Consider the following 19,293-nt stretch of genomic DNA (forward strand, 5'->3'; position numbering starts at 1 on the left):
CGATTATGTCAAAACAAGCGGGATCCTAGCTGGAAACTTGCTCGGCAAATTTGCTGGTTAGAGTTTGGCTGTGGGACCGTCCATTAGGGAGTCAGGCAAAAGGCAGAAGTGCAGCTGGGAACTTGGTTGATGGCATTGAAAATTATCTTTGATGAACAGTCCCAGTTTCACCTGAACTTTCATACGAAAGATGAAACTTGCCCCCCGAAGAGTATTTTTCTGCAGTTGATTGCACGTGAAGTCTTGTTTTCCTGCATGTTTAATTCAAAACAGTTGCTACAAATTTTAGACTCTCTTAAGTGCTTGAGTTTGCTATTTTTGTTTATGTTAAGCAACCAAATGGGACTTTTTGCTTTTAGATGGTAAACTGCACACAGTAATGACAGGGATGTGGTGGCTTGTATGTTTTACCAACAGATTTTATTTTACCCTTTAGGGAGGAGAAAGAAGGTTCTTTGTTGCACTTCCCCTAAGCACAGTTAAGGCTTTTAAACAAACCCAAATAGTTGAGGAGAATCCTTTGCTGAACATATATATATATATTTTTAAACCTGTTTCATACTCTTTCTTACATAGCTTTAATTATGTAACTGGCAAACAGTATGCAGGCTTTATACTTCTGAAACAGTGTTTTAACACAGCTTCTAGTAATGCCTGGCTCTCCCAATGTTCTTATTAACGGAGTCATTTTAACATTTGTTTTCCTGTTTTATGAATGGAGAAGCTGAAGCACAGATAGGGACATGGTGTGCCTGTGATCACCCAGCGCTCCTGTGGCAGTGAGGAACAGATGTTTCCGCTTTTGGTTTATGCTATATAAAGCTGCAGGGCCGCGAGCAAAGAGTTCTGGAGTTGGCATTACCTACCGTGCCCGAGAAATATCGCCATGTGTTCGGGTAATTCAAAAAGGTTACTAGGATTCACAGAGACTAACAGATGTGTCGCTGCCTGTGCTTGCCTGTCTTTGTTGAGTGCAGGTTTTTGCATTGTCTACCCATCCGTATGGCTGTCGTGTGATTCAGAGGATCCTAGAGCACTGTCTTCCCGAGCAGACTCTTCCCATCTTGGAGGAGCTTCACCAACACACTGAGCAGCTTGTTCAGGTAAGTGCCAGGATGAGGACGCAGTTGCTGTGAGGTGTTTCTTAGTTACTGCTTTGCGTTAGGAAGGCTCCCAGCAACCTAACTGGGACTGCAGCTACGGTGCTGCTAGGGTTATGTGAACATAGGAGCTGAGTTTCTGAGGATGAATGGGAAGGAACATGGTGGACAAGAAATACGTGATTAGTAATAGTTTTGGCTATGTGCAAACCTCCAGAAGGCGGCATCGGAGTTGCCGTTCTTTTCCTTAAGAAAAGTATCTCAGTACTGAGTGGATGTGCGTCCAAACGCTTCGCTCCAGAAGCTGCAGTGCACGTAGGATCCTAAGGGATTTGATGCGAAGAGGTGATTGCTTTTAGGAAAAGAAAGTCCTTAGTAATTGGGCTTCTTAAAGTCTTGCTTTTATGCACATCTGCCTGCCTGCCTGCCCGCCCTCTGCTTTGCAGACCTTCTGAAAACTTGTATTCCTAGGCTTCTGCTATTGGGGCACGATGGATATAATACCAGATGAGCCCTGTCCTGTGTACTCGCGTATTAAACACGTGGAAGGTGGGAAGAGGTTGGGCAGCAAAGTGCCTTCGGCATTATGAAGTGAAAAAATATACCTCCTGTGATCTAAATAGACGCACATTTGGGATATGAACATGCGTATGGACAATCTCCCGTAGCTACAACTGTGCCTTAGCCCTCTGGGACGTGTTTTGGTATTCTAGACCTTGGAGAAACCAAAGAAACTCGAATATTAAACGTCAATACGCTGCTTGTTTTAAGTGCATTGTTTTGAGTTTTGTGTTTGGTGCAAAGCTGCAGTATTTTACCTCCTGGTAGAATTTTAGAATGCACATTTTTGTAGAAGTAGAAAGTATTTACATGAGTTAACCAGTAGATATTTAAATTAGTATCTAGTCTAAGTTTATAAATCTTGATGCACATTGGGAACTAGTTTGATACGAATGGTTCCTGTCCACATTTCATCACACACTTCTGCTGTCTCTCAAAACAGGATCAGTATGGGAACTATGTTATCCAGCATGTACTAGAACATGGTCGGCCTGAGGATAAGAGCAAGATTGTAGCAGAAATTAGAGGCAACGTGCTGGTGTTGAGTCAACATAAATTTGCTAGGTATGAATTTGTTCCTTAAAGTCTCCACGCCCAGTGGGAGCACGGGCACATGCTGGTGTTGCAGAAGAGTTTAGGGGTGGGGTTGTAGGTAGATGAAAGGAGGTGAAAATAACTTTCTTTAACAGCAGAGTGCTATTTATAACTGCTTGAAAACTGGGATGAGTGACTGGCAAGGTAAGTTTAAGTGGTAATGAAGGAGGGTGAAAATGTCAAAAGAGTAGTTCTAATCCAAATTCCTGAACCTGACCCAGAGTTATTTTTTAAGTGGAGGCTATCCCTTGGATAATAACATGCTGTAGAGCATTGTGCTACCTCTAGAAGGCTGTGTCAAGCCACAGGGAAGCTTGGGAAATAAATGTAGTAACAATTCTTTTTCATTCCGTTTTTCTTAGAAGAATCTGCACTTTTTATATGCTAAGTCTTGCAGTCCTTTTTGAGATAAATGTGTAATGATAACCCATTAGTGAAGCTGGAACAGTCCGAGGTTGTTACTCCAGATGCTACAGAGCTAGACATGGCTAGAAGTAAAATCCAGGTACCTTAATGGATAGAGAGGATGAAAAAATTAAATAATGCTTCTCACACTTGTAAATTCCTCTTGTGTTTCTAGTCGCTTGAACATGTAGGCTGAGCTCTTCAGAGGCTAAATATGCCCCCCTTTTGGTGATTGCTAAAAGAGTGCTTTAATACTTACGGATGCAAGGGAAGTGCAGTATTAACAGGAGTTGGAGAGCGTAGTCTTAATGCTGTTATTTCAAATTCTTCCTCCCTGACTGGTATTGCTCTTTGTTTTAACCTTCTTTCCAGATAGAGTGTTAATTAGTGTAGCATGTCCCCTGAGCCGAGTGCTAGTTGTGGCAAATCACTTGGCGATTTTACGATTCAGTCAGGGAGGCAGAAGATAAGGCTGGCAAAACTCTCCTTCCCCCTTTCGTACATCCTATTTAACTTGGATCTCCAGAGAGCAGAGACTAGTGATCTCATGTGCTCAGGAATTTTGGAAGTTCTTTGCCTTCGCTAAGCTCTTTCGTTCCTGAATCGCATTTCCCTGTTGTTCTAACCTTGGACCTCCGTTCCCGTTGAGCTCCTGTACTGAGAAAAGCCAAACAAAGAGCAGCTCGTATGCTTCTGCAGTGGGCATGGTGCGAGAACAGACATTGCTCTCAAATACGGTGTCACTATAGAGATGCACAAATAAATTTGAGTGAAATAAAACCTGCACTGATCCAAATTCCCACTCAAATCCCTGATCTGAAAACGTGTGCGGCGTATATGTCCGTGTTCCTTGGACTGCTCTTCTGTTTCACACTGCTGAATTTCTATGCCAGCACATATGTCGTTCCCAAATGGTCTGCCCTTGCTAGAAACATAAGGAGAGCGAGTTGGGATTGAACAAAAAGCTCGATAGGAATGTTGCACGCTCACAGGTTGTCCTCCTCCTATTGTTACAGCAATGTTGTGGAGAAATGTGTTACTCATGCCTCCCGTACGGAGCGTGCCATGTTGATCGATGAGGTGTGCACTATGAATGATGGCCCTCACAGTGCCTTATACACCATGATGAAAGATCAGTATGCCAACTATGTGGTACAGAAGATGATCGATGTGGCAGAACCAGCTCAGCGGAAGATTGTCATGCACAAGGTAAGCAGCTGCTGAGAGTTGATAGGGATATGGGGCTTGTGCTTTAAAAAGTGTCATTGCCATACTGGTTGGAGAGCGAAAACAAGGCTGAGAGAATCAGCCTTGCTATTAGACGTTCCTAGCAACAGAGAGATTTCAAAATAGCAGGAAAGTAAGAGCTGAAATATAAAAATGTGAAATAATGAGATTCCATTTGGGCTTAAAATTAGTTGGTTGCTTCTAGCAGTCTCTCCTGACCTAGTAACCTAGTTCTGCACTTGTGGCATAGTGAATAATAAAGATGCTAAGATTTTTGGCTGTAGCAGCACCACCAGTTTGGTGCCTTGCGAGGTGCCTTTCAAAGGTCTGGCAATGACGACACGCTTGCCCTCACTGAGAACGTTGTTCGCTAATGAGAGCTGTGTTATGTACTCAGCAGAGCTGAGCCAGACTCTTCGAAACACCTGAAGCCCTAACACAGAGCTGCTTGTTGCATTTCTGAGGGCAGGCAGCACAGCCTGTCACTTCATCTCCCAGCTTCACAGTCCTGGTCAGGAAAGTCAGGTTAGCCGTTAGGATACGTCATGTTAAGGGGACGCACGTGTTGTTCCTAACAGACAGCATACATGCAATTGAAATAGTCCTCAGGCAGTGATGTTAATTCTATCTTAGGTTTAGGAATCATTCAGAGAAGTCCTTTTAAACCAAGATCTGTATTAATCCAAAATAATTTATTGGAAAAAAATGACACGTGGAAAAAAAAAAAAAAAAGATGTATGCAAAGGGATAGATGCAGCTGAACTGTAGCAGAATGACCTGTAGCTTTGCTAATCGTGTGCTTTATCTAGCGCGCTCTCTATAAAATACATGAATGATCTTTCCTGACATGTTCTTGTTCCTGTCAAGCAAAGTCTTTTGAGTAAAATGCTAATTAGGTTATCAGTGTGGCTGTCAAAAATAGAGCTAGGATGACAGCTAAATAAGACTGGCTGAATATAACTATTTTAACTATGCTATCAAGCTGAACGGAAGCCTGGAAAGACTGAGTGTATTGACTGTTGCTTTTGGAGTGTAAAAATTGCTATTAGAGCAAACAAGCAGTTTTTATTCGTTACTGTTCACGACAGCACCTCTTCTTATATTAAAAAAAAAAAAAAAAATTAACCCTCAGTTCTGTCAGTAAAAATTTTGTCTTAGGTATGAAGACAAAGAAAGAAACAACTCTTGCACCTGGAAGGCTTCTCTTTTCCATAATCTCAGTGTAGCTGTCCTACCTAGGGAATGTGATGTAGGGAGGGCCAAGGCATAAATTAATGACTTTTTACAAGATGGATTCTTGAAGTTGAACAAGAGCTGAGTGGCGGAGTGATGAAACAGGATGAACTTGGATGGTTTTCCCGTGAGACTTTTACAGTCAGTCCTGACATAGGCAAGTAATGATGATCTATGAACCCCCCCGGAGTAGGGCAGGAGAAGGGAGTGCTGTGCATTATGCTCGAGATACTTTCTCATCCTGTCTGCAGTTGCTGCTTTAGAGTTAAAAGTCTATCGTAATTGTGTTATTGAAGGAACTTGCTAACGGTGTGGGATATTTCTCGTATAGTAATGAAAATGAATCGCCCTTATACCTCATACCTTCTGAAACTGTCCAGCAGGACTTCAGCAGCCTAATGGTATTACTGCAGCTAAAATGGTAGGGGTTTTTTTTGTGTGTGTGGTTACTCTTCCAATAAAGGTGGCTTTACTCCTGTGACAGTAATTATAGGGGAATTGAAAGCGACTTTTATTCTGAAACAGTCTGACCGTGTGAAGCTCACTTCCACAGATCTCATCTCTGTTTAGAAAATCTATTTTCATCGTCAGGTTTAAAAATTAAACTGCTCTTAGGCCCAGGACTGTTGCTTGCCTTTCCAGGTGTCTGTTTCAAATATACTGCTGAAATTCATATTGGGAACTCTTTCGGTCTTTCAGCAGTTTTGAAGTACAACGTGGAAGGAGGTAAAAGACCCTGCTGAACGCCCAGTGCTAACTTATTTTTTCAGTTCAGCTCAAGTTCAGTGAAAGCTCCTCGACCGCACTACAGATGCTCTTCTGGTGCGCTTTTTTTTTTTTTTTTTTTTTTTTTTTTTTTTTTTTGGCATTAGCAATAGGCTCGTGTGCCCCAGAGGGTGTGCGGATGGAGCTGGGTCCCTGGAGGAGAGGGCAGCGCATCAGTGCGCCATCAGCTCGAGCGCCAAGGACTCGTGTCTTTGCAGCCTCCTCTGTTTGGACAAAGCTTTGTAGTCCTCCGTGCTCTCGGATCAAACCGAATTGCTGATGCCTGTAAATGGCTTAAGAAGATGCCACCTGCTTGACCAGAAGTCCCTATTGGCATTAACCTAAAAAAGCACGTCAGTGAGTTATGGAACGTTAATTTGATTTGTGGTAATTGAGGGTGATTACAGCAAGCGACGCTTTAATATCGCAAGCGTTTTCTGGTCTTCTGTGCGTGGCGCTGGTGGCAGATGCTTTGACCTTACAAGGACACCAAACTCTTAGGATGGATGCGACTGTGGTTCTGGTTACTAAGCCTCAATTCCTCTTTTTTTTTTTTTTCCCCCCTTCTCTCTTTTAGATCCGGCCTCACATTGCCACCCTGCGTAAATACACCTACGGCAAACACATTTTGGCCAAGCTGGAGAAATACTACATGAAAAACGGGGTTGACCTAGGGCCCATTTGTGGACCACCGAACGGTATCATTTGAGACGGTGAACTGCAGAGAAACTCACTGGCCGTCAGGCATTTACAACCAGCAACCGACAATATTCCAATATACAGTTAGAAATGTTTTATGGTTGCTAAACTGCTAAAAAAAGAAAAAGAAAAAAGAACAGAAAAAAGCCTTTGTAAATTTCTTTAATTTTATTATGCATAACATGTACTAATTATTTTTTTTAATTAACTAATTGCCCTGCTGTTTTACTGGTGTATAGAATACTTGTACATAGGTATCAAATGTACATGGAAGGCCACATTTTTGTTCACTGTTGTATCTATATTCCAAATGTGGAAACTTTCAGGGTGGTTGGTTTGAAGAAAAAAAAAAAAAACGTTTTTAATTCTTCTGCCTTGCAGGCAACTTTTTTGCAAATACCTGTTTTTCTCCTTTTAGTCAAAAGTCAGCGAGAAGTTTGAATTTTAGTTAAATGGCACAAAGGACGCATTTAACGCTGTTTATAAATATTAAAAGAAAATCAACTTGCTAAAGCTTCAGTTTAAAAAAAAATTAAGTTTTTGAAACTTTTTAATTGCTTTTTTGTTTTGTTTTTTTGAGTATAACATGCTAAAGGAGGTAGCTTAGCGGTCGTTCTTGGAAGAAAACGTACACCCAGAAAGTTTTTAAAGCGAGGGGCTGGGAGCGGGTGTATTCGTTTACTGCCTACTCAGTTTGTTCTGTTAACATTGAAAGACAAAATTTGATTATTTAGCATGAGGGAAAAAAAAAAAATCCAACTCGGCTTTGGTCTTGCTTCTATAAATATATAGTGTATACTTGGTGTAGACTTTACATATATAAAAATTTGTAGTATTTTCTTGTTTTGATGTCTGATCTGTATCTATAATGTACCCTAGTAGTGGAACATACTTCTGACTGTACAATTGTACATTTGTAAACCTCTGTAATGTAAATGTGGAGAAGTTTGAATCGACATAAACCCGTTTTTTGGTAAGAAAAAAGAATTAGCAAAACCTGTGCATTTCAGTGTATATTCACACCTTTTATGGTCGTAGCATATAGTGTTGTATATTGTAAATTGTAATTTCAACCAGAAGTAAATTTTTTCTTTTGAAGGAAATGTTCTCTTTATACAGCCTAGTTAATGTTTAAAAAAATGCTTGGTTTTATTTGTCACCTAGTTGAACAGTAGCGATCCTTTCTAAATGTTATACAAAATGATTCAGTTCAAAATAGTGTTTTTTTGAATCTTAAAAAGTAATGTTTTGCTTATTTTGTGACAGTAAGAAAAAAAAAAAAGTGCAAAAGTACAGAATCCCCTAGTTTTCCTTACAATCAGAGTCCCTTTTCACCTTGTAAAGTGTGAATCACCTTCCCTTTTTGTACAGAAGATGAACTGTATTTTGCATTTTGTCTACTTGTAAGTGAATGTAACATACTGTCAATTTTCCTTGTTTGAATATAGAATTGTAACACTACACGGTGTACATTTACAGAGCCTTGTGTATATTTCCAATGAACTTTTTTGCAAGCACACTTGTAACCATATGTGTATAATTAACAAACCTGTGTATGCTTATGCCTGGGCGACTATTTTTTGTAACTCTTGTGTAGATTGTCTCTAAACAACGTGTGATCTTTATTTTGAAAAATACAGAACTTTGGAATCTGGCTTTGTTGCTTTATTTTGAACGCTTCCAGTACAGTGCCACCACGACAAACCTGCTCCTTGCCTTTTGCCTCTTGCTTTCTGAGCAGCCTGCCTGGATCGGACCGAGGGTCCTGCTGTCCGTTTTGAAGAGCAGCCAGCAGCAGATCTGCAGAGAAGAACAAAAGCGGAGCGCCCGCGTATCGCTACTTTGCAGTAGTCCCTTCCGTCTGCCTTGTGCCTGCGACCTGCTGGCCTGGAGGTGACACGTGCTTAGTAGCCCTTGGGATTTTTATTTTTCCTTTGAGCTTATCTAAACCTTTTGGGCCTGTGCAAACTTCAAGCACCCACAGCATCCGTTCTGTGGCAGTAAGTTTGAGATGAACAACTTGCAAGAAGTACCACCTTCTTGTAAACTGTCTCCTGGATCATTTTCAGTACCGCAGCTCTTGCTGCAGGAGGCAGTGAATCATTTTTCCTGGTTACCTTTCATGTGCCGCTTGTGCTTTCCTGTGCTTCTCTCATCCTCCCCTCGTGCCCTTTTTGCGCTCTAGGATTCTCGGTCTACTGAGTTGATTGCTATACAGAAGCTATAGCATAGCTATGTTTCTCCTTTCCACTTCTTCAGGTTTTGGGATGTGGGGAGAAAGGGTCGTGGCAGCAGACGTGGAGCTGCACCCAGCGTTCAGGGTGGGGACGCGTCCGAGCGACTTGATGCTTTCTGGGCATCCCTTGAGAATTATTCCAAGAGCAACAGAGCACGTTGCTCTTCTGCCCGCAGCTGAACGCGGAGCTGATGTTTCCATGGAAACTTTCCGAGGTCCCGAGATCTCGTTCCCGAGAGGTGACGTTCAGCTCGGAGCCCAGGGCTGGGCCCCTGTTAGGCTCGTTCTTCTGCACCTGCACCGCTTCACGCGTCTACGCCGAGTTCATCCTCCGCCTACCGTCTGGTCGCTAAATGTCACGAGGCTCTTGTGCAACTTTTCCATTTGCCTGTGGTGTTCGTGCCCCTAACGGAGTGGCGCGAGGAAGCTTTGTCTCTGCTTTTCATTCCCGTTGCCAGACCGCTTCTGAACACGTTGACCTTAACACGCATCTCTGCAGGGCTCCGTTGGTGACCCCTGCTCGGTGGGAAAATTAGCCTCCTCTTCCTACCGATTTCTCTTCGTTTGCCAGTTTAAAGGCTCTTCCCTATTTTACTGTTGCAATTCAAGGGCTTTTGCTTTTAAAGATGCTTTTCTGAAGGATGTTCTCAAAATCATTTTGGAAATCCAGGTAGCTCAAACCAACTTAAGCATTTGTGCAAAGACAGTGTTGTGTAATAAATTGATGGCGGGGCAGGAAAAAAACCCTCACGTTTTACAGGAAACCAGTATTTAGTGCATTCACACAGGATTTTGGAGTCTAATGTGGTACTTCTTGTTTGAAGGCGAGTGCAAATTTTCGTGGACTAGCCTTCACCCTAAAAGGTAGCCGTATCAAAATCAACGCAGCTGTGAAAAGCGCGCTGTGTTCCCCGAGATTTAAGTGCTTGTCTCTAAGGTTTTGTACACGCGCTCGCACACCGGTGCCTTCTGCTGTAGAGGGTGTCTGCTTTTCCGCCTGTGTCAGAGTACTGCTGCTTCCCACACTGCCGCTTTCTGCTTCACACCCATCAAGAAAAGACACCATCCATGTGAACCAGCAGTGTTTTTAACCGATTTTCACACGTATTGTTGTTAAATTTAGCTCGGAGACCTGACTTGGGCTTCCTGACACCTTTTCCCCCTGGCTTTTAAGCCAGCCGGAGTGTATATGCAATAAGCCCGGCGGTCGCACCGAGCCGGGGCGGCTGCTGGAGTTCGCGGGAGGGTTACAGTCGCGCCAAGGTGCTGCGTCCCCGAGACTTCACAGCTCTTGCAAGTGGTTTCAGAGCTGATGGTGTGAATAGCGCGTGGCACCCGGCTGGTCTCCAAAGGGGGAAAGGGGCTGAGGATATGGGGGAAAAGGCTGGGTCAAAAAGCCTCCAGGATGGGGGGTGATCACAGACGGCACTGGAGCGCAGTCTTGCTTCTTGCAGCACCCATCCCACGTGTTCCCAGCTGCCGTAGCTATTTACCGCTTCATTTAAGCCGTGGTAGTGAAGCAGCTCAACTAAGCATCAGGATGGTATTGCTGTTGTCTTCAGATTTGGGGCAGAACATGATGAAGGCTTTTTTTTTTTCTTTTTAATTTATTTTATTTAAAATTGCAGACCTATCTCAGGTGGGAGGTGTGAGAGCAGGCAGCTCTGCTAAGGACGGCTCTGAGCCTGGGCCCAGGCTCAGTGCTTTCTTCTGAAACGTGACCTCAGCAGCTCCTTGGCCCGTCTGAGGATCGCTTTCTCAGCCAAACATCTGCTCTCCCTGGTGCTATCCCACCACCGTGATCCCTGGGGGTACGAGCTTACTGATTCCCCAGTGTTTCCCAAGCGCTTTTGACTGACTTTTCTCTCCAGGCCATGGTTGAACTCTGCTGCCCGTGCGCCCCTTCACGTGGCGGTGACAGCCGTGGGGGGAGCAAAGGGAGACCTAGTACGGCCAGGGACTGAGCCCAGGGGAGTCTCCCCGGCTTGTCACCGGTGTTGGTCCTGCCAGGGGCGGCGAGGAAGGGAGCACAGAGGGGCGGCGTGGGCCTATCGGGGGGTGCGGCCGGGTAGTCTGCTTCGGTCGCTCCTAAGCATCGCTACCAGTCGCTGCTGGAGATGGGACACAGGGCTAAGGGGTGCTCTGCTCCGAGCTGGGGGACGTTCATAGCCCACGGGTAGAGCACGCTCCTTCAAATCCCTGCTGGCGTCGGATCTGATCTCAGGGGCAGGTACATGACCCAGTACACTTGCCATGATCCATCACTGGCTGCAACCCACCATGCTAACCATGCTCCACCATTAGCCATAATCTACCTTTAGCCGTGATCCGTCATTACCCGTGATCCACCACGCTAGCCATGATCCATCAGTAGCTACGATCCAGATGTTCACCCCGGGGAGGGAGGTGGCCCCGTGGGACCCTCCGGGGAGCACCCCGAGCGCAAGTCAAGAGTACCCGCTGCCAGGGGAGCCGCAGGAGGGGTTGGAAAGGGCCTAGTGGCAACCGGAGAGCGGCTCTCCTCTCCTGTGGACCCTCCAAGGGGGACCCCGGTGGCTCGGGCGGGAAGGACCCTGCTCCACATGCCACTGCCTGTCCTGCTCCTCTCATGCACCTCTCTCCACCCAGTCACCCAGTCTGAGAGGTAAGAGCTACCTCTCAGGTGACAAAACCCAGGTGCTCCTTGGTGGGGACCTTCAGGGATTTCAGCCTTCTCTGACACGTTTCCGGGCTCAAACCCGGAGCGGGTCTGCTCCTTTCCCCGCTCTTCCATGGGGCACTGGCCAGCCTGGGGGGGAGGATGCTTTGCCTGGAGGGACGATGGGGGTCACTGAAGCTTTGGTGAGGGTGTGGAGGCCCTTGGGGAGCGGAGGGGCGAGGGGCCACGCTGCCAGCCCGGCTGGAGCTGCAGGGGTGGCCGCGGCCACAGCGGGGCGGTGCAGCCTTAGGAACGTGGCAGGGTCACGGTGCTCCTTGTCATCACTGTCACATCGCCTGGGGTCCTCCCTGGGGCTGGGAACACCCAGCGGGGGCCACAAGACCATGGCTGGGCCACCAGAGGGACCTCCCCCCGCTCCGTTAATTACCATGCAATTGAAATGGAAGAACTGACAGCGGAGCCCCGGAGGACAGACGCCGGGTTGCTGGTCTAAGGACAGAAGAAGCATTTTCCTAACTTAATGTGACATTAGTTGATGCAGAAGTGTCACTAACTCTGTGTTATACATGGGGAAACTGAGGCAGGGGGCAGCACTGTAGCTCGTGCAGAGCCACATGGGGCAACAGCAAGGCTTAGGAAGAGAGTCCAGGAGCTCTGCTTCCCACTTGTGATGTTTTGCACCCGAATTTTTCCCATACGACCCTCAAAAGATTATTTTTTTGCAATTTTCCATTTGCTCTTGGTTATTCCCTGGTGGTCTGAAAGATCCCAGCTGCAGCACAGCCCCGGCACAGGATGGTCGCCCACCGCCCCACAGCACCGTCCCCGCTTGTTCTAGACCAAGTGCAGGGTTTTCATAGCTCAGCTCCATGCTGGACACCTGAAGATGGGGCTTGTCTACGCGGGGGACTAAACCTTGGCCTAGGAGAGGTCTGAATCGCAGCCCGAGAGCATCAGGCCCTGTGTTGCCCCAGTCCTTGCAAAGAAGTGGGACTCGCTCGAGCCCCCGGCCACAAGTGCCAGCGTGGGGATGCCACCCGGACGTGGACACCTTCCAGTGTGGCTGGGGTCCAGCGCCATTTCCTGCGTCCCGACACCCATCCTGACATGAGAAACGGGGTCCAGCTGCTCATGGAGGAGGGGGACGCGCCGGGGGCCGAGCTGAGCTGCCTGCCAAACCTTTGCCGACCTGGTGTCGTGCCTGCAGGCGCGTGGCGAACATCGCCGCCGAGCAGCAGGTTGAGGGGTGCTTTAACCGGAGGAGCCCGGAGCGGCAGCCAGGCTGGGACGCGGCTCCCGTGCCCCGTTTGCGGCCGCGGGAAATGCCCCGGCGAAGGGATGCCTCTTATTTCTTATCCGGATGTGGCTTATTTCCCCTCCTGAAATACTGACCCTGCTGGGACAGGCGAATACCCCAACCCCTCCGCTCGCCTCTTGCCCGCCTTCGGATGTGGATGTAACACACAGCTTTGCCTTCCAATAAGCTTTTCTTTTTTTATGATAATCCAAGTGTATTTTTAGGCTTTTCGCAGAAAGTGTGCGAAATCCATTAGAAGGAATTACACGTGTAAGAGAAACAACTCATTTATATCCCCTCCCTCCTGTTCCCAGCTTATCCCATAATTACCGCCTCCCGGACCCTTCAGGACTGAGCTGCCGTCTCCGTTCGGTGCGAAGGGCCCCCCCCCCCCCCCGGCCGGCAGCGACGCGGCCCTGCACCCGCGGGAAAGTCACTCCGAGCAGCGCTGCCGAGGCCGGCGGCTGTACGCCCCGGTCCCACCGTCATCCTTGTTTTTTGGACAGGGAAACTGAGGCACGGCACTCTTGGGGCTGGCTAAGCTATGGACACGGAGCTGGGAAGACGGGGAGCCGGCTCTGCCCGAGCCTCCCCGCGTAACCCCGGGCGGCTCCGCGGCGCGTTTTTCCCCACGTATAAATCACAGCGATCGCTTTCTTTCGGCCACGTCCGAGAGGAAGGTGCTCCGGCCCCGGGTACCGCGCGAGGACGGTGGTGCAGTGGGGGTCCAAGTGAAATGCTGCTGGGAGCGGCCTGGGGCCGCCTGCGGCTGCTCCCGCCCGTCCCCCCTGCGCGGGGGGTTCACCCCCTCCCCAGCTACGACTGCTGCCCCGGGGGTGGCCCAGCGCGGGGCGACTGCGGGGCCTGTGGAGGGCGAGGTGCCAGGGAGCGGGGCAGAGCGAGGGGCTCCCCTCTCGTGTCCCTGGAGGAGATCCCAGGTCTCCCTCTACCTGCCCCTGGTTCCCCTCCTACGTCTGCCCCAGGTTCCCTCCTTCCGGCCCCGGGTTCTTGCCACCTGCCCCAGGTCCCCCCCTCCGACCGTCCCAGGTCCCCTTGTCCGTTTGCTCCGTGGCCTCCTCCATCTGCCCCCGGGTTCCCCCCTCATTTGCCCCAAGTCTCCCTGTTTGCCCCAGGTCCCCTCCTATCTGCCCCTTGGCTCCCCCCATCTGCCCTTGGTCCTCCCCCCATTTGCCCCACGTTCCCCTCTATCTGCCTCTGGGTCCCTCTTTCATCTCCTCACTGCCTCTCCATCTACCCCTTGGTCCCCCACATTTGCCCAGGGTCCCCCCCCCCCACCTGCCCCAGGTCCCCCCCCTCCGACTGTCCCAGGTCCCCTTGTCCATTTGCCCCAGGTGCCCTTGGGTGCCCCCATCATTTGCCCCAGGTCTCCCTGTTTGTCCCAGGTCCTCTCTTCTCCGCCCCTTGGTCCCCCTCCACTTGACCCAGGTGCCCCCCCATCCGCCCCTGGGTCCCCTTGTCCATTTGCCCTAGACCCCCCCCCATGCGCCCCAGGTCTCCCTCTTTGCCCCAGATCCCCTCTTACCTGCCCCTGGGTCCCCCCCACCCATCTGCCCCACGTCCCTCTGTTTGTCCCACGTCCCCTCTAATCTGTCCCCCCCCATCTACCCCACCCCCCCATCTGCCCCAGCGCGCCCCCCCCCCCGGCCCGAGGGCGCCCCCCAGCGGCGGGGCAGGAGCCGGCGGGCGCAGCCCTCGGTAGGGGGAGCGCGGCGGCCGCGGCCGGCTGCTTCCTCCCGCCTCCTCCTCCTCCTCCTCCCCCCCCCCCGCCCGGCGCACGGGGCGGGCCGGCAGCGCACGCTTCCTGCGGGGGCCGGGCCGAGGCAGCCGGGGGAGGCACGGCCGCTCCGGCCAGCACCGACACCGCCGCGCTCCGCCGCCGCTTCCCGCGGGCGGCGGCAACAAAGGGCCCTTCCTCCTCCTCCTCCTCCTCCTCCTCCTCCTCGCCGCCGCCGCCGTCCTCCCTCGCCGCCGCTCCGAGCCGTCCTTGCGGCAGGAAGATGCCCGGGGAGGTGCCGCCGGCGGCGGCCCGGGGGCTGCGGCGCCTCGCGGTGCCGCTGCTGCTGCTGCTGCTGCTGGGGCTGCGCGGCCGCGTCGCGCTGGTGAGTGGCCGGGCGGGGGGGGGGGGGTCTGGGCAGCACCCTTGTGCGGGGGGGGCGGTCTGGGGCAGCACCCTGCACCTGGTGCGGGGGGGTCTGGGGCAGCACCCTGCTCGGGGACCGGCACCTTGTGCGGGGGGGGTCTGGGGCAGCACCCTGCTCGGGGGACCGGCACCTGGTGCGGGGGGGTCTGGGGCAGCACCCTGCACCTTGTGCGGGGGGGGTCTGGGCAGCACCCTGCTCGGGGACCGGCACCTGGTGCGGGGGGGTCTGGGGCAGCACCCTGCGCCGAGGACGGGCACCTGGTGCGGGGGGGGTCTGGGGCAGCACCCTGCTCGGGGGACTGGCACCTGGTGCGGGGGGGTCTGGGGCAGCACCCTGCTCGGGGACCGGCACCTGGTGCGGGGGGGTCTGGGGCAGCACCCTGCTCGGGGGACCGGCACCTGGTGCGGGGGGGTCTGGGGCAGCACCCTGCTCGGGGACCGGCACCTGGTGCGGGGGGGTCTGGGGCAGCACCCTGCTCGGGGACCGGCACCTGGTGCGGGGGGGTCTGGGGCAGCACCCTGCTCGGGGACCGGCACCTGGTGCGGGGGGGTCTGGGGCAGCACCCTGCTCGGGGACCGGCACCTGGTGCGGGGGGGTCTGGGGCAGCACCCTGCTCGGGGACCGGCACCTGGTGCGGGGGGGTCTGGGGCAGCACCCTGCACCTTGTGCGGGGGGTCTAGGGCAGCACCCTGCGCCGAGGACGGGCACCTTGTGCGGGGGGGTCTGGGGCAGCACCCTGCTCGGGGACCGGCACCTGGTGCGGGGGGGGGGGTCTGGGCAGCACCCTGCACCTTGTGCGGGGGGTCTAGGGCAGCACCCTGCACCGAGGACGGGCACCTGGTGCGGGGGGGTCTGGGGCAGCACCCTGCGCCGAGGACGGGCACCTTGTGCGGGGGGTCTAGGGCAGCACCCTGCTCGGGGACCCCCCCGCGGGGAGGGGCTGGGCCTGGAGGCAGCACCTTGCCCGCCGTCGGGCCCGGGCTGCGCGCTGGTACCCGCCCGGTACCCGGCTCCCGGGGCGCTTGGGGACCCGGCATCCTGCCTTGGCAGCCGACCCGCTGCTCTGCACCAGCCCCTCCGCGCCCGGAGCCCGGGGGCGCAGGCAGGGCCGGCCGGGGCGGGGGGCCCAGCCGGGACGGGGCCCCTCGGTGCCCTGCCAGCGCCTCGGGGCGGGGGGGGCAGGCTGGGGGCTGGGCTGGGGGCTCCGGCTAGATGCCATTTGAAGGTCATAGGGAAGCACGGTTTAAAAATAACCCTGCAGGGGGAGAGAGAGAGGAAAACGCTACTCCCGCCTTGCTTTAGCTTTTCTGCTTTTTTAGGGGGGCAGGAGGAGCGGGAGAAAGTTGCTGCCGTTTGCCCCGTCCCCGTGGGGCTGGCGCGGGGCCCCGGCCGCCCCGAGCCCCCTGCCTCCTTCCTCGGCTCTTCTCGCTCTCCTCCGGGCGAGAGCCGCCCGGCGCCACGGGGCGATGCCCAAGCGTTTCGCAGCGTTTCGCGGCGCTTGGGGCAAGGGCTCGGCGCGACGAAGGCTCTCTCTTCCTCCTCTGCCTTGAAGAGAAAAAAAGCCCCCCGGGGGCCGGGCCGCTCGCCAGCGCCCGACCCGCTGTATTAAATAACACGGCCGTCTTCCCGGTCCTCCTGGCTTCCTGCTGAGGTTCCCGCGGCGCCGCGGGCTGCGATGCCGCTTCCTCCGCGCCGCCGGGCGCGTTGGGGCGCCGGGCAGCCGTTCCTTAAGCCGAACGTTTTTGCCGTGGATGGGTGCGAGGCTGGGCCGGGCTCCGCGCGCGCCCTCCTCCCGCCGCCGGCCGGGCAGCGGCCTCGACGCCCGTCGAGGCCTCGAGGGACCGGGTCGGCCTGCCGGAGCGGCGCCGGGCGCTCCCCGATGCCGCGACGCGAGCTAGCCCGCCGGCGCGCTCCCCGTGCCGGGATGCTCTTCTCCCCCTTTTCCCCCCCCCCCCCTTTCTCCGTTGAAGGATTTGAGCCGGCGGACGGGGACGCTGGCGTTTGCCGAGGATAATCAAGCAGGATCTCGTTAAGCGCAAGGAGCGGGGCGGCCGGGGCCGCTAACGAACGGCTCCCGGGGGGAGGCAGCGCCCGGGGAGGGAGGTGGCCACGCGGGACCCTCCGGGGAGCACCCCGAGCGCCCCCTCCTCTCCCCCCCCCGCCCCGGGCTCTTTGCCGGGGTTTTTAAGCTGCGGGGCGCCCTTGGGCTTCGCCGGGCGCCTTCCCCGGAGAAGCTGCCGTCCCGCCGCACGAGTCGCGTTGCTAAAACTCAGGTTAATATTTACGTTGCCGAATAACTCGGGCTGCCGGCGGCACCGAGCCGGCGACCTGCCCGGCGGCGGGGCCGCCAGCCAGCCCCCGTCCCGCCGCGCAGGGAGTCTCCTGCCCGATACCATCCCTTATTTGGGAGGGTAGCGGGGAGTTTTGGGAAAAGCCAAGCGTTTGCTGGCGGGGGGGGGGGGGGGGGGCTGCGTTGCTCCGGCGGTTCCCCCCCCCCCAACCCGATTTGTGCCCCGTCTCACCCCCGCGATGTGCCGAAACCGAGGGCGGCGGGAATCCGCGTCTGCCGCCCGGCGCGGGGGGAGAAGCTGGGACTTGGTGTCCTTCCAGGCCGCAGGATGCCCTGAGCAGCCAGCGGAGGCTTCGGCTCCGCCAAGGATCCGCCGCTGCCTCCGGAGGGGAAGCGCTTCCCGCTTCGGGCGCGCGGCAGGCGGCGGTTTGCTGCCGGGGCGCGAGCTCCTGCGGGCTTCGTGCCGCGAGGATGCTTCGTCCTCCTCTTGCCTCCGGGCAACCCCCCCCATGCAACCCCCCCATGCAATCCTCAACCGTGCAACCCCCCCATTCAACCCCCCCATGCAACCCCCTTCCCCTGCGCAACCCCCCGTGCAACCTGCTCCCCATGCAACCCCCCACCCATGCAAGCCCCCCGCACCCCTTTTCCCCCTGCAACCCCCCCATGTCAACCCCCTCCCCGAGCAAGCCCCTGTGCAACCCCGCACGCAACCAGCTTACCCCGTGCCACCCCCCTGTGCAACTCCCTCCCCATGTAACACCCCACCTGTGCAAGCGCTTGTGCAACCGCCCATGCAGCTCCCTTCCCATGCAGCCCCCTCCCCATGCAGGCCCCCGTGCACCCCCTTCCCCCATGCAGCCCCCTCCCCATGCAGACCCTTGTGCACCCCCTTCCTCCATGCAACCCTGTCCCCATGCAGCCCCCTCCCCATGCAGGCCCCTGTGCACCCCCTTCCTCCATGCAACCCTGTCCCCATGCAGCCCCCTCCCCATGCAGGCCCCTGTGCACCCCCTGTCCCTCATGCAGCCCCCTCCCCATGCAAGCTGCTGTGCGCTCCCTTTCCCCATGCAACCCTGTCCCCATGCAGCCTCCTCCCCATGCAAGCCCCCGTGCAACCCCCCCCAGGCAATTCTCTCCCCATGCAACCCTGTCCCCATGCAACCCCCTCCCCACGCAAGCCCCCGTGCACCCCCTTCCTCCGTGCAACCCCCCCCCGTGCAACTTCCCCCCCCCCATGCAGCACCCTCCCCCGTGCAAGCCCCCATGCAAGATCCTCCATACAAGCCCCGTGCCCCCCATGCACCCCCCCCGCCGCGCGCCGTTGGTTGGGCTTCCGCTCCGGCGGGAAGGAGGCAGCGGTCCGGGCGCAGGCTGCGAAGCTTCGCCGCCCGCACGACGGTGGAAGGAGCTGAACGTCTCCTCCTTCCCCCCCCCCCACATCCTGGCGAGGGGATTTCGGCGAAGGGGCCGGGAAGGGTCGTGGGTGCGCGTTGCGTTTCCCGGCGTCCGCACGAGGCCGAGATCGCCTTCGGTTAACGGACGCGACGGCGACGCCGAGCTGCTCCCGACCTGCTTCGCGCCTGGTGGCGGCGAGCCCGGGGCTGGGCAGGCGCCTGCTCTTTTCGGGGCCGTTTTGCAAAGAGTAACGTTTTTTAAAGCCGGTCCTTTAGAGGGTTTTATTATAAATATCCCCCCCCCCCAAAAAAAAAAAAAGCGCGCTCTAGCCTTGCATCAAACCGCCGCTGAACGGCCCTGCACGCGGCCTCGTCTTCCCGCCCCGGCAGCGGCAAAGGGGCGGCCGGAGGCTTGGGGCGGCGCGCGCCTCGCTTGCTTTGCGTGCGCCGCTCCGGCTCGGCGGCTCCCGTGCGAACCCCCTTGCTTTGGGCGACGCTGCCGGAGCCGGGCCGGGAAGGCGGCTCTCGGCCCGCTGCCGAGCCCTGGCTCCGGCCCAGTGGAAAAAAAGCGGAGCTGCCAGGTATTTGCTGAGGAAACGGGATTATTTTATTCCGGCTCCGCTTTAACCCGCGCCCGGCAGGCCGAGCCGAGCGAGCGCTTCCCTTTT

The 19,293-nt window shown here is 54.6% G+C and overlaps 2 protein-coding genes and 1 non-coding gene across 22 annotated transcripts in view; all 3 read left to right on the forward strand.

The window, feature by feature from the left end:
* The window catches only part of PUM1 (pumilio RNA binding family member 1), a 78,840-nt gene extending 70,601 nt beyond the window's left edge, over positions 1-8,239 (forward strand). For all 20 annotated transcript variants that reach the window (XM_068917129.1, XM_068917133.1, XM_068917125.1 and 17 more), the window contains 4 exons: positions 978-1,103; positions 2,104-2,225; positions 3,677-3,869; positions 6,463-8,239. In XM_068917129.1, coding sequence (XP_068773230.1) covers positions 978-1,103; positions 2,104-2,225; positions 3,677-3,869; positions 6,463-6,594 — 573 coding nt within the window. In that variant the 3' untranslated portion in view covers positions 6,595-8,239. The remainder of the gene's footprint in view (positions 1-977; positions 1,104-2,103; positions 2,226-3,676; positions 3,870-6,462) is intronic.
* Positions 4,214-4,299, forward strand: LOC138062077 (small nucleolar RNA SNORD103/SNORD85). Its single transcript, XR_011136076.1, has one exon. It is a non-coding gene; the product is annotated as a small nucleolar RNA SNORD103/SNORD85 (small nucleolar RNA).
* A 6,340-nt stretch (positions 8,240-14,579) lies between the features above and the next one.
* The window catches only part of SDC3 (syndecan 3), a 49,056-nt gene continuing 44,342 nt past the window's right edge, over positions 14,580-19,293 (forward strand). Inside the window, exon 1 of the mRNA XM_068917375.1 lies at positions 14,580-14,896. Coding sequence (XP_068773476.1) covers positions 14,795-14,896 — 102 coding nt within the window. The 5' untranslated portion in view covers positions 14,580-14,794. The remainder of the gene's footprint in view (positions 14,897-19,293) is intronic.

The sequence above is a fragment of the Struthio camelus genome, chromosome 23, assembly GCF_040807025.1.
Source record: "Struthio camelus isolate bStrCam1 chromosome 23, bStrCam1.hap1, whole genome shotgun sequence".
In the NCBI taxonomy this organism is placed as follows: Eukaryota; Metazoa; Chordata; class Aves; order Struthioniformes; family Struthionidae; genus Struthio; species Struthio camelus.